Below are 14867 nucleotides of genomic sequence, written 5' to 3' on the forward strand. Positions count from 1 at the left end.
GCAAGGCCAGCCAAACAATAAATTAGGCAACCAGGACTGTGTTAGTGTGTGGAAGAAAAAGATGAATGATTATCAATGCACTGAACAATATCCCTTTGTGTGCTTTGATCTGAACGTGGTACTGGTAGAGAAAAACAAGACGTGGGAGGAGGCTCTGGAGCACTGCAGGAAGCACTACACTGACCTCACCAGCCTGCTGTCTGAGAATGAGCAGCTCCTCGTCCAGAGAATGATCAACTCAAAGGGGGCCCAGACGGACCATGTGTGGACGGGACTGCGCTTCCTGGCCAGCGAGTGGCTGTGGGTGAACGGGGACCCCCTGGAGTACCAGGCCTGGACCGGGGGGAGGCTGCCCCACTGCCCCGCCCAACACCTCCGCTGTGGGACCCTGGCCAGAGAGGGAGAGCTTTGGGGAACCAGGGACTGTGAGGAGAGAAGGAACTTCCTCTGCTCCAAATTAGTGACTCCTAGAGGAGCCAGGCATGTAAACGTATGAAAGATCAATATTTACTACTAGCAATACATTTGTATTTAAACATTATTTAACCAGGAAGACCTCTTTACAACAGTGTGTTCTCTGTTTGACTATAGGTATAAATACCGTATTTAAAACTAAATTTGTCATGAAACCTGAGAGATATTTAAATAATGGACATTTTACTCTATACTGTTGTAGCAAATGTAGAATACTTAGCAGGAACTGTACAACCAACTTTGTTATACTGTAATAAACACTGTTAGGAAGAGTCATCTTTCTGTCTTCATCATTTGATTCATAGCTAAGGAATACTGTAATAAACACTGTTAGGAAGACTCATCTTTCTGTGTCTTTATCATTTGATTCATAGCTAAGGAATACTGTAATAAACACTGTTAGGAAGACTCATCTTTCTGTGTCTTTATCATTTGATTCATAGCTAAGGAATACTGTAATAAACACTGTTAGGAAGAGTCATCTTTCTGTCTTCATCATTTGATTCATAGCTAAGGAATACTGTAATAAACACTGTTAGGAAGAGTCATCTGTCTTTATCATTTGATTCATAGCTAAGGAATACTGTAATAAACACTGTTAGGAAGAGTCATCTGTCTTCATCATTTGATTCATAGCTAAGGAATACTGTAATAAACACTGTTAGGAAGAGTCATCTGGCTCAGCTCCACGGGGCTCCTCATCACTGCTCTGTGTGCAGCGGTCTCTGATCTGACCAAACACTTCCACTATATGTAGGTAGGAGTGAAGACCTGAGGAAAGGCTCGGCAGAATGGCAGAGAATAGAACATTGACCTCTTCATCAGCAACTAAGAGGAAGCAGATGAGGAACATCCTCTGCACAACATGAGGTTACTCCTACGCCTCGATAACACCGACAGTGTCATTGTGTTTTATTACACCAGAAGTCCGTTCATTTCCAATGGAAGGCCTTTGTTTGCCTTGCAGCGTTGCGTTACAGAGGCGGAGGCAGTCGCAGTGCGTGTGGTACACACATTGGATTTATGGAACGTATGTATCCAATGGTATGTGTTCCACTCACATATCCAGATGATGATGCGCACCATTTTAGACAGTGACACTGTAGGTACGATAGAGGCATTAGAGGAAACAGACAGGTCTATATAATACCTATGTCATAGAGCCCCACAGTGGACGTGTCATAATACCCATAAAAACTAGAGGTCAAACAGGGAAATGGTTCAAATAGTTTTTTCCACAGGTGAATAAATTGAAAAAGGTCATCGTTGTCCAGGAGAGATTTACACAGTTATCAAAACGTCATATCGTTTCCCTGTTTGACCGCTAGGTTTTACAACTCATACTGTGGTACTCTATACCTAAAGTGAAAACCTATGTAAGCTCAATATTTACAACTAGCAACAGGTAGTATTTAAAATATATTTAACCAGGAAGTCCCATTGAGGTCAAAGACATCTTTCTCAGGGTTTGTTCTCTGTTTGTTTTCCATTGTGGACTATCTATTTTTTTGTTAATGTGGAATAGCTAGCTGGTACATCCAACTATTATACTGGGAATAGCTAGCTGGTACATCCAACTGTTATACTGGGAATAGCTAGCTGGCACATCCAACTGTTATACTGGGAATAGCTAGCTGGTACATCCAACTATTATACTGGGAATAGCTAGCTGGTACATCCAACTGTTATACTGGGAATAGCTAGCTGGTACATCCAACTGTTATACTGGGAATAGCTAGCTGGTACATCCAACTGTTATACTGGTAATAGCTAGCTGGTACATCCAACTGTTATACTGGGAATAGCTAGCTGGCACATCCAACTGTTATACTGGGAATAGCTAGCTGGTACATCCAACTATTATACTGGGAATAGCTAGCTGGTACATCCAACTGTTATACTGGGAATAGCTAGCTGGTACATCCAACTGTTATACTGGGAATAGCTAGCTGGTACATCCAACTGTTATATTGGGAATAGCTAGCTGGTACATCCAACTGTTATACTGGTAATAGCTGGCTGGTACATCCAACTGTTATACTGGGAATAGCTAGCTGGTACATCCAACTGTTATACTGGTATTGGCTAGCTGGTACATCCAACTGTTATACTGGTATTGGCTAGCTGGTACATCCAACTGTTATACTGGGAATAGCTAGCTGGTACATCCAACTGTTATACTGGTAATAGCTAGCTGGTACATCCAACTGTTATACTGGGAATAGCTAGCTGGTACATCCAACTGTTATACTGGTAATAGCTAGCTGGTACATCCAACTGTTATACTGGGAATAGCTAGCTGGTACATCCAACTGTTATATTGGGAATAGCTAGCTGGTACATCCAACTGTTATACTGGTAATAGCTGGCTGGTACATCCAACTGTTATACTGGGAATAGCTAGCTGGTACATCCAACTGTTATACTGGTAATAGCTAGCTGGTACATCCAACTGTTATACTGGGAATAGCTAGCTGGTACATCCAACTGTTATATTGGGAATAGCTAGCTGGTACATCCAACTGTTATATTGGGAATAGCTGGCTGGTACATCCAACTGTTATATTGGGAATAGCTAGCTGGTACATCCAACTGTTATATTGGGAATAGCTGGCTGGTACATCCAACTGTTATATTGGGAATAGCTAGCTGGTACATCCAACTGTTATATTGGGAATAGCTGGCTGGTACATCCAACTGTTATATTGGGAATAGCTGGCTGGTACATCCAACTGTTATATTGGGAATAGCTAGCTGGTACATCCAACTGTTATATTGGGAATAGCTGGCTGGTACATCCAACTGTTATATTGGGAATAGCTAGCTGGTACTTCCAACTGTTATACTGGTAATAGCTAGCTGGTACATCCAACTGTTATACTGGGAATAGCTAGCTGGTACATCCAACTGTTATACTGGTATTGGCTAGCTGGTACATCCAACTGTTATATTGGGAATAGCTAGCTGGTACATCCAACTGTTATACTGGGAATAGCTAGCTGGTACTTCCAACTGTTATACTGGGAATAGCTAGCTGGTACATCCAACTGTTATACTGGTAATAGCTAGCTGGTACATCCAACTGTTATACTGGTAATAGCTAGCTGGTACATCCAACTGTTATACTGGTAATAGCTAGCTGGTACATCCAACTGTTATATTGGGAATAGCTAGCTGGTACTTCCAACTGTTATATTGGGAATAGCTAGCTGGTACATCCAACTGTTATATTGGGAATAGCTAGCTGGCACATCCAACTGTTATACTGGGAATAGCTAGCTGGTACATCCAACTGTTATACTGGGAATAGCTAGCTGGTACATCCAACTGTTATACTGGTAATAGCTAGCTGGTACTTCCAACTGTTATACTGGTAATAGCTAGCTGGTACATCCAACTGTTATACTGGGAATAGCTAGCTGGTACATCCAACTGTTATACTGGGAATAGCTAGCTGGTACATCCAACTGTTATACTGGGAATAGCTAGCTGGTACATCCAGTGACGACTGCTGGCGGAAGACAGGCTCTCTATAGTGATGACTGCTGGAGGGAGACAGGCCCTCTATAGTGATGACTGCTGGAGGGAGACAGGCTCTCTATAGTGACGACTGCTGGTGGGAGACAGGCCCTCTATAGTGATGACTGCTGGAGGGAGACAGGCTCTCTATAGTGATGACTGCTGGAGGGAGACAGGCCCTCTATAGTGATGACTGCTGGAGGGAGACAGGCTCTCTATAGTGATGACTGCTGGAGGGAGACAGGCCCTCTATAGTGATGACTGCTGGAGGGAGACAGGCGCTCTATAGTGATGACTGCTCGAGGGAGACAGGCCCTCTATATTGATGACTGCTGGAGGGAGACAGGCCCTCTATAGTGATGACTGCTGGAGTGAGACAGACCCTCTATAGTGATGACTGCTGGAGGGAGACAGACCCTCTATAGTGATGACTGCTGGAGGGAGACAGGCCCTCTATAGTGACGACTGCTGGCGGGAGACAGGCCCTCTATAGTGATGACTGCTGGAGGGAGACAGGCCCTCTATATTGATGACTGCTGGAGGGAGACAGGCCCTCTATAGTGACGACTGCTGGAGGGAGACAGGCCCTCTATAGTGATAACTGCTGGAGGGAGACAGGCCCTCTATAGTGCCGACTGCTGGGGCAACAGCACACTAATCAAACATGAGCCCTAAGCAAAGATGCAGACCAACTGAGGAACCTAAATAGCAAGGCAACCAGGTGAACAGAGAGGGTAATTAACCACAGGTGAAACCAATAAGAAATAATCAGGGTAACCGTGGAAACTAGAAAACAAGGTAAGGGTGCCCTCCAGTGGTAGCCTAAGGAAACAACACTCTAATAGAAGAGAAACTGTGACACATTTAACCCAAGTTACACATTCACATCAATAAATCAGCAGTATTACAAGTCTAACACTCCAAAGACTTGATTCGTCAGCATATAAGGACTTGATTGGTCAAAATATCGGGACTACATCTGTCAACAGATTTTAATCTCGGAACCCAGGACTAAGTCTCAGCTGTCTGTCACTAGTATATAGACTTCATTGCTCAAAAGGCATACTTGCTTTCTTCTCTAAATATTTGCCGAGTGCGAGAAAGGCTTTTTAAGGAAGTGAGCCACGTTTTGTTGAGTCATTGAGGCTAATTTACAAGACATAATGTCCCCCCATTTAGGCAGGTTACCTTAGTGTTCTTGGGCACAGGTGGTCTGCCTGAAACATGTTGGTATTACAGACTCAGTAAGGGAGAGGTTGAAAATGTCAGTGAAGACACTTTCAGTTGGTTAGCACATTCTTGGAGTACACGTCCTGGTGATCCGTCTAGGCCCTGCGGCCTTGTGAATGTTGACCTGTTTCAAAGTCTTACATCGGCCGCGGAGAGCATGATCACATAGATGTCAGGAAAAGCTGATGCTCTCGTGCATGTTTCAGTGTTACTTGCCTTGAAGCTAGCATAGAAGTAATTTAGTTATTTTGGTAGGCTCGTGTCACTGGGCAGCTCCTCAACTGTGCTTTTCTTTGTAGTCTGTAATAGTTTGCAAGCCGTGCCACATCTGACGAGCATCCGAGCCGGTGTAGTACGATTCGATCTTAGTCCTGTATTGACACTTTTTTTGCAAAAAAAATGTCCAAATGACATCGGTTTTACCGGTTGTTAGGAAAAATAACGCGTTTCTGATAAGAATTCAGTTCGCCTTCGATACACATTTTTGTGGACGAAATTACTATCATCTTTTATGGTGCTTTTATGATGAATCCAGCACATTTACAGATTATATCTGACTGAGCATTGCATTCTCTCAAGATGCAGAAACAAACCAATCATATTTGTCCACTCCTTTTCCCAGGTCCTAATTTTGTACATACATTTGGTGTATCGTTTTACTGCTTAATTCTGCAGGAGTTATTTTAAAGGCTGTGCGAGAGGTTATAGACCTACAATCAGTCCAGATTTCAGTTTCCATTTAGCATATCTAAACAGTATAGGCTACAGTTCCCTTGAAATGCCATAGGCCTGTTTGATGTCCAGTCATCTTGTGACTCGAATTTGTATAGTGCCTCACAATGATCACAGGTAAAGCAGCTGGCACTGCTACCATCCTCTTTTCATTTCCCTAATGGTCTTTGACACATGTCTACATATCCTACAATACTCATCTCATATGTGTATACTGTATTCTATACCATCTGCTGCATCTTGCCTCCACGGACATCGCTCATCCATATAATTACATGTGCATATTCTCATTCATCCCTTTACATTTGTGTGGATAAGGTTGTCGTTGTGAATGTGTTAGAATACTTACCGCACGGTCGGGAACTAGAAGCACAAGCATTTCGTAACACGAGCATTAACATCTGCTAACCGTGTGTATGTGACCAATAACATCTGCTAACCGTGTGTATGTGACCAATAAAATGTGAGTAAAATTTGATTTGACGCTATTCACCAAATCCTTTTCCGAAACATTACTTTTCCGGGCCTCCCTTCTCTTCATTTTCAACTCTCCTTTTGCAGCTTTTGTCTTATTGAATTACATTTTGACAGTGTCATTTTTGCCTCCGTGAATTGCCGTTAACTTTATCTACCAGTTTCCAAAATCATTATTTGGCGATTGGCTGTGTAGGCTATTTGGTGCGTACAGCTTAGCCCTAAAGTTTAGGTTTATGCAGTAAGACCAGAAACCCTGAAATAATGAAAGAACAATCTCTGTGTAAAAGCAGCACTTGTTATGACACAGCTCTGGCCAGGGGCCTAACTTTGGTCTCAGAGGTGTTATCCTGTCAGGTGGGTTATCCTGTCACTACAGTGGACATTTCCCTCTGTGGACCTCTGTTTGTTCAGAGATGGCAGGCAAATCACACTTCAGGCAAAAACCAACATTTACATATTTCCTGTAAAGATATGGAAAGCATTGTTTTTCTTTCTTCCCAAGGTCACATTATGCAAATGACCTTGACCCAGATGTTATAGGGCTACGAAAGCCCAAACTTCATTTAAAGCTTCAAATACCATTAGGGAAATTAAAACGATTACGTTTATGTACTGACAGTATCTTCAACATCAACACAGCAGCACTGAGCCCTGCACAGATCCACTGTGGAGAGATTTCCATCAACATTAGGGATAAATGCAGAGGAAGAGCAGCTCCACTCCACACTGACTGAGTACTGGGACATCATTCAGAGGAAGAGCAGCTCCACTCCACACTGACTGAGTACTGGGACATCATGCAGAGGAAGAGCAGCTCCACTCCACACTGACTGGGTACTGGGACATCATGCAGAGGAAGAGCAGCTTCACTGGGCTCCTCATCACTGCTCTGTGTGCAGTGGTCTCCTGCTGTCTGAACAAACAGTTCCACTTTGTGAATGAAGGAGGAAAGACCTGGGAAAAGGCTCAGCAGTACTGCAGAGAGAAGTACATTGACCTGGCCTTCATCAGCAACCAAGACGAAGTAGATGAGGTCAATAACATATCAACAACGGATTATGTTTGGATTGGTCTGTACAGAGATCCCTCTAACCCAACAGAGTGGAAGTGGTCTGGGGGGTGGAACTCATCATTTAGGTTTTGGGAGAAAGGCCAGCCAAACAATCTCAATGGCATCCAGAACTGTGTCGATGTGAAGAACCTTGAGATGAATGATAAGCAATGCACTGAAAAATATCCCTTTGTGTGCTTTGATCTGAATGTGGTCCTGGTGAAGGAGAACAAGACGTGGGAGGAGGCTCTGGAGCACTGCAGGAAGCACTACACTGACCTCACCAGCCTGCTGTCTGAGAATGAGCAGCTCCTCGTCCAGAGAATGATTAATTCAAAGGGGGCCCAGACGGACCATGTGTGGACGGGACTGCGCTTCCTGGCCAGCGAGTGGCTGTGGGTGAACGGGGACCCCCTTGAGTACCAGGCCTGGACCGGGGGGAGGCTGCCCCACTGCCCTGCGCAACACCTCCGCTGTGGGACCCTGGCCAGAGAGGGAGAGCTTTGGGGAACCAGGGACTGTGAGGAGAGGAGGAACTTCCTCTGCTCCACATGACTGACTCCTAGAGGAGCAATGCTTTTATACCTTTGGTGATAACTGAAGTAAGAACGTATGAAATATCAATATTTACTAGAGCAATAATTTTAATTTAAACACTATTTAACCAGAAAAACCTCTTTCCCAAGGTGTGTTCTCTGTTTGACTATATCTATTCACACTGCATTTTTAACTAAATGTTCATTAAACCTATAGTGATTAAAATAATGGACATTTTACTCTATACTGTTGTAGCAAATGTAGAATAGTTAGCAGGTACTGTACAACCAACTCTGATCTACTGTAATACTGTAATAAACACTGTTAGGAAGAGTCATCTTTCTGTCTTCATCATTTGATTCATAGCTAAGGAATACAGTCATACACACTGTTAGGAAGAGTCATCTTTCTGTCTTCATCATTTGATTCATAGCTAAGGAATACAGTCATACACACTGTTAGGAAGAGTCATCTTTCTGTCTTCATCATTTGATTCATAGCTAAGGAATACAGTAATACACACTGTTAGGAAGAGTCATCTTTCTGTCTTCATCATTTGATTCATATCTAAGGAATACTGTAATACACACTGTTAGGAAGAGTCATCTTTCTGTCTTTATCATTTGATTCATAGCTAAGGAATACTGTAATGCACACTGTTAGGAAGAGTCATCTTTCTGTCTTTATCATTTGATTCATAGCTAAGGAATACAGTCATACACACTGTTAGGAAGAGTCATCTTTCTGTCTTTATCATTTGATTCATAGCTAAGGAATACTGTAATAAACACTGTTAGGAAGAGTCATATCTTCATCATTTCATTCATAGCTAAGGAATACAAATCACTTTTTAGGAAGTCTAAAGTATATATTTTTCTGCATGTTCCTGTAAGAGATGATTTTAGGACGATGATAAAGGAGGAAACCGGTACTAAGTCATGTCAGGCAGTTAAACACAGAGTCCTAAAACCACGAGGAAATCAACATGATGGCTAAAATATTAGGCCTACATTATCGTTGCGTCTATTACAGGCATTAGTTGGAGCTCAGTGTTAAATTCAAACCTCCCTACAATCATACCTAAGCCAATATGACACCAATTTCGTTTAAAATTCGAAAATAACTAGCTCTATGGTGGTATTCAAGCTGAGGTTAATCCATAAATGCAAGCAGATGTATTGATTAGCCTGTTAGCTAACTAGCTAATGTTAGCTTGCTTGTACAAAGTCCAGTGGTTAGCCTCAGTAGCTAGCTAATACCAGTCAGCTGAAAGCTAGCTAGCTAGCTATCAAACAGGCAAATAAAGGTAGCTAGACAATACATGTACATTTGTTTTAATTAATTAGGTAGCAAGCTAACTAGTTAATATTTTACCAGTCACTTGAGAGCTAACGTTGGCTAGGTAGCTAACCAACAAACAAGGAAAGCTAGCTATATTTGGCCAGTTTCATATTAGGCTGAAGTCATCATGTGTAAACTGTTGATGTAGACACATGCATGTAATTGGAGCACAAACAAACATGCACAAATAAGATAGCGAACATCCTTGGCTGCTATGATAGCCAGTTAACGTTAACTAGCTAGGTAACATTAACTAACGTGTATGGTCAGTTCATGCACCACAATATATCATACTTTCTTACAACAACAAAAACATAGCTAGTTAACAGCATCACTGTTTCAAACATGTAGAATACAATCCAGCTCCTGCCATGTCATTATCACGATCCACATTTGTGCTGACTGATTAACACAGTGTCAAGTTACTGTTCAGTGTTCAGGGGTGGTAGATGCTGCACACGGTGCACCCCCGGGTAAAACAACACCAGAATCATTAAGGGGGTTAGATTCATCTGGCCCGGGAACCGTGTCGGCATGTTTTGCCCTGGCTAAAAATGTATCGCATTCGATTCGGAACTGAGCTGACACCGGAAGTGAGCCTGGTTTCCTCTCGGTCTGGTGGCGAAGTCGGCTCAAAATAAAAGTGAGGTAATTAAGAACGTGTGGTAATGAGAAGTGGTGTAAAGTACTGACGTTAAAAATACTTTCAAGTACTACTTAAGTCATTTTTGGGGGGGAGGGGTACCTGTACATTATTATTTATATTTTTGACAACGTTTACTTTTACTTCACTACATTCCTAAAGAAAACAATGTACTTTTTACTCCATACATTTTCCATGACTTGGTAGAGCATGGGTGGAACAGGCATTGTTGTCCTCATGTGAATTTCCTTTCTTTTTTCGGCTTCAGACCAATGCCTATTCTCACTTAAAATGTTGTTTTTGTTTTTAAATCTTGGACTTCTTTCTTTAATTACTGACAGTATCTTCAACAGCAGCACTGAGCCCTGCACAGATCCCCCGTGGAGAGATTTCCATCAACATTTTGGATACAATTTATTTTGGACCACATTTTGGATCAAGTTTATTTTGGACCATTGGACTGTGATAGATTGTCCATGTGTCTCGGGCAACACTTTACTTTATAGATACAGGCCTTATTTTACAGCTGTATTCCAGGTTGAGAAAGAGCAGTGTGTGTTTTTTTAGTGTGTTTTTAAGGAATATTTATTTGTTTGTTCATTTGTGTACAACAACATAAAAGCTATCTAATTGGTTGCCAGTGTGTAGGTGAGCTAAGGAAGCGTTCTAATTGGTGAGTTTGGTGAACAGGTGAGTTAAGGAATCCACTCTGATTGGTGGGCTGGGATCAGTATAAAGTATATATGGTGGTCATAAGAGCAGCAGCAGGCTCAGCTTCACTCCACACTAACTGAGTACTGGGACATCATTCAGAGGAAGAGCAGCTCCACTCCACACTGACTGAGTACTGGGACATCATGCAGAGGAAGAGCAGCTCCACTCCACACTAACTGAGTACTGGGACATCATGCAGAGGAAGAGCAGCTCCACTCCACACTAACTGAGTACTGGTACATCAATCAGAGGAAGAGCAGCTTCACTCCACACTGACTGAGTACTGGGACATCATGCAGAGGTAGAGCAGCTCCACTCCACACTGACTGAGTACTGGGACATCATTCAGAGGAAGAGCAGCTCCACTCCACACTGACTGAGTACTGGGACATCATTCAGAGGAAGAGCAGCTCCACTCCACACTGACTGAGTACTGGGACATCATTCAGAGGAAGAGCAGCTCCACTCCACACTGACTGAGTACTGGGACATCATGCAGAGGAAGAGCAGCTCCACTCCACACTGACTGAGTACTGGGACATCATTCAGAGGAAGAGCAGCTCCACTGGGCTCCTCATCACTGCTCTGTGTGCAGCGGTCTCTGATCTGCTGCCAGAAGACAGGTGCTCTATAGTGCTGACTGCTGGTAGAAGACAGGTGCTCTATAGTGCTGGCAGAAGACAGGTGCTCTATAGTGCTGACTGCTGGTAGAAGACAGGTGCTCTTTAGTGCTGACTGCTGGTAGAAGACAGGTGCTCTATAGTGCTGGCAGAAGACAGGTGCTCTATAGTGCTGGCAAAAGACAGATGCTCTATAGTTCTGACTGCTGGTAGAAGACAGGTGCTTTATAGTGCTGACTGCTGGCAGAAGACAGGTGATCTATAGTTCTGACTGCTGGTAGAAGACAGGTGATCTATAGTTCTGACTGCTGGTAGAAGACAGGTGCTTTATAGTGCTGACTGCTGCCAGAAGACAGGTGCTTTATAGTGCTGACTGCTGGTAGAAGACAGGTGCTTTATAGTGCTGACTGCTGGCAGAAGACAGGTGCTTTATAGTGCTGACTGCTGGCAGAAGACAGGTGCTTTATAGTGCTGACTGCTGGTAGAAGACAGGTGCTTTATAGTGCTGACTGCTGGCAGAAGACAGGTACTTTATAGTGCTGACTGCTGGCAGAAGACAGGTGCTCTATAGTGCTGACTGCTGGCAGAAGACAGGTGCTTTATAGTGCTGACTGCTGGCAGAAGACAGGTGCTCTATAGTGCTGACTGCTGGCAGAAGACAGGTGCTCTATAGTGCTGACTGCTGGCAGAAGAGAGAACAGCACCTTGATCAATGGTTTGATCCTCTTGTCCAGTAACAATCTCTCAGCACTTGATGTAATCTGAAATGATTGGTTAAAACTAGCCTACTCAATATGGTGGTAGCTCCACACTGTCCTCTGGTCAGCCTGGTGGCATGTCCACCATATTTCTTTAAAAACATACCCATTCTTTTTTAGAAGTGTCTTGGCCGGGGCGAAAGAGCAATGGAGTTCAATCAAGCATCCCATTCAACTGTCAAGGGTCTTTTAATTTTCTCTCTGAATAATAAACAACATCCTATAATAGATAGGAGAGCAGGAACATGTCTACCTACGTACCGCAACAGTTAACCCATGTTCCACATTCACATCAATGAATCAGGGGGCGGCAGTGGTTAGAGCGTTGGACTAGTAACCGGAAGGTTACAAGTTCAAACCCCCGAGCTGACAAGGTACAAATCTGTCGTTCTGCCCCTGAACAGGCAGTTAACCCACTGTTCCTAGGCCGTCATTAAAAATAAGAATTTGTTCTTAACTGACTTGCCTAGTTAAATAAAGGTAAAATAAAAAATCTGCAGTATCACAAGTCTAACACACTATAGACTTCATTGGTCAGTATATAGGGACTTCATTGGTCAGCATATTGGAACTTCATTGGTCAGCATATAATCTCGTCACCCATGACCAAATCTCAGCCGTCTGTCACGAGTAACCATCAGTACACAGACTTCATTGCTCAAAAGGCATACTTGCTTTCTTCTCTAAATATTTGCAAAGTCAGAGTGGAATAAAGGCTTTTTTAGAGAAGTGAGTCACATTTGTTGAGTCATTGAGGCTAATAGGTTACAAGACATAATGTCCCCACATGATTTAGCTATTGATTATGTAACATCTATTCAAACCACAGGTTCTAGGTTCATGTATTGAGAAACAGTCAGCGTGCAGACTGTATATATGTTTTAAAAGCAACATTTTTTAAATGATTAGGATTGTTTGTAATGGGTTCTGTACACAACATGTTGTTTGTTCTACTTTTACTGAGGTTATATCACTTCCTACAACACAACAGTGCCTTCACATAGGCAGGGCTGAGGTCCTATCACTTCCTACAGCACAACAGTGCCTTCACATAGGCAGGGCTGAGGTCCTATCACTTCCTACAACACAACAGTGCCTTCACATAGGCAGGGCTGAGGTCCTATCACTTCCTACAACACAACAGTGCCTTCACATAGGCAGGGCTGAGGTCCTATCACTTCCTACAGCACAACAGTGCCTTCACATAGGCAGGGCCGAGGTCCTATCACTTCCTACAACACAACAGTGCCTTCACATAGGCAGGGCTGAGGTCCTATCACTTCCTACAACACAACAGTGCCTTCACATAGGCAGGGCCGAGGTCCTATCACTTCCTACAACACAACAGTGCCTTCACATAGGCAGGGCTGAGGTCCTATCACTTCCTACAACACAACAGTGCCTTCACATAGGCAGGGCTGAGGTCCTATCACTTCCTACAACACAACAGTGCCTTCACATAGGCAGGGCTGAGGTCCTATCACCTCCTACAGCACAACAGTGCCTTCACATAGGCAGGGCTGAGGTCCTATCACTTCCTACAACACAACAGTGCCTTCACATAGGCAGGGCTGAGGTCCTATCACTTCCTACAACACAACAGTGCCTTCACATAGGCAGGGCCGAGGTCCTATCACTTCCTACAACACAACAGTGCCTTCACATAGGCAGGTATGAGGTGCTGTCACTTCCTACAACACAACAGTGCCTTCACATAGGCAGGGCTGAGGTGCTGTCACCTCCTACAGCACAACAGTGCCTTCACATAGGCAGGTATGAGGTGCTGTCACTTCCTACAACACAACAGTGCCTTCACATAGGCAGGGCTGAGGTGCTGTCACTTCCTACAGCACAACAGTGCCTTCACATAGGCAGGGCTGAGGTGCTGTCACCTCCTACAACACAACAGTGCCTTCACATAGGCAGGGCCGAGGTGCTGTCACCTCCTACAACACAACAGTGCCTTCACATAGGCAGGGCTGAGGTGCTGTCACCTCCTACATAGGCAGGTCCAGACTTCAGGTTAACTTGTAGCTGACCAAGTTCACAACACTTCAACAAAAAAATTGTGACAAACAAAACGTCTGAATGAATTGCATTTTCAAAGAAATAGTAATTGCAATATAAATATAAAAATTAACTTCACAGAATATCATGTGGAATATTGTCCCAACTAAAACACAGAGAGGAATAAAGAAACATATCTTCTCATAAAACTCTCAACCACATCCCAAACACAAAGTAGTTGCTCTCACAAATAAAGTAGGTCCATACAGCACAATGCAGCACATCAGGAACTAAAAGAAAAGCTCTCATCTGAGCAGGTGTAAGGGGTGAGTTTTTATACCATTTCACATTAGAGGCCCAGGGGAAACACAGATCAACAATGTGGTTCCTATCCTGATATATCCTATCCTATCCTGATATATCCTATATTAGCCTGATACATCCTATCCTGATATATCCTATCCCATCCTGATATATCCTATCCTATCCTGATATATCCTATCCTATCCTGATATTTCCTATCCTGATATATCCTATATTATCCTGATATATCCTATCCTGATATATCCTATCCCATCCTGATATATCCTATCCTGATATATCTACTCTATCATGATATAGCCTATCCTGATATATCTATTCTATCCTATCCTGATATATCCTATCCTTTCCTACCCTGATATATCCTATCCTATCCTGATATATCCTATCCTGATATATCTATTCTATCCTATCCTGATATATCCTATCCTTTCCTACCCTGA

General features: G+C 43.2%; 1 protein-coding gene across 1 annotated transcript; it reads left to right on the top strand.

The window, feature by feature from the left end:
• LOC139385303 (rheacalcin-1-like) lies at nucleotides 1-736 on the top strand. The gene is made up of 2 exons (XM_071130458.1): nucleotides 1-591; nucleotides 636-736. Exon 1 carries the CDS (start codon nucleotides 62-64, stop codon nucleotides 494-496), a length of 435 nt encoding a protein of 144 aa, XP_070986559.1. The 5' UTR covers nucleotides 1-61; the 3' UTR covers nucleotides 497-591; nucleotides 636-736.
• Nucleotides 737-14867: the final 14131 nt, after the last annotated feature.

Source organism: Oncorhynchus clarkii, chromosome 26 (genome assembly GCF_045791955.1).
Source record: "Oncorhynchus clarkii lewisi isolate Uvic-CL-2024 chromosome 26, UVic_Ocla_1.0, whole genome shotgun sequence".
In the NCBI taxonomy this organism is placed as follows: Eukaryota; Metazoa; Chordata; class Actinopteri; order Salmoniformes; family Salmonidae; genus Oncorhynchus; species Oncorhynchus clarkii.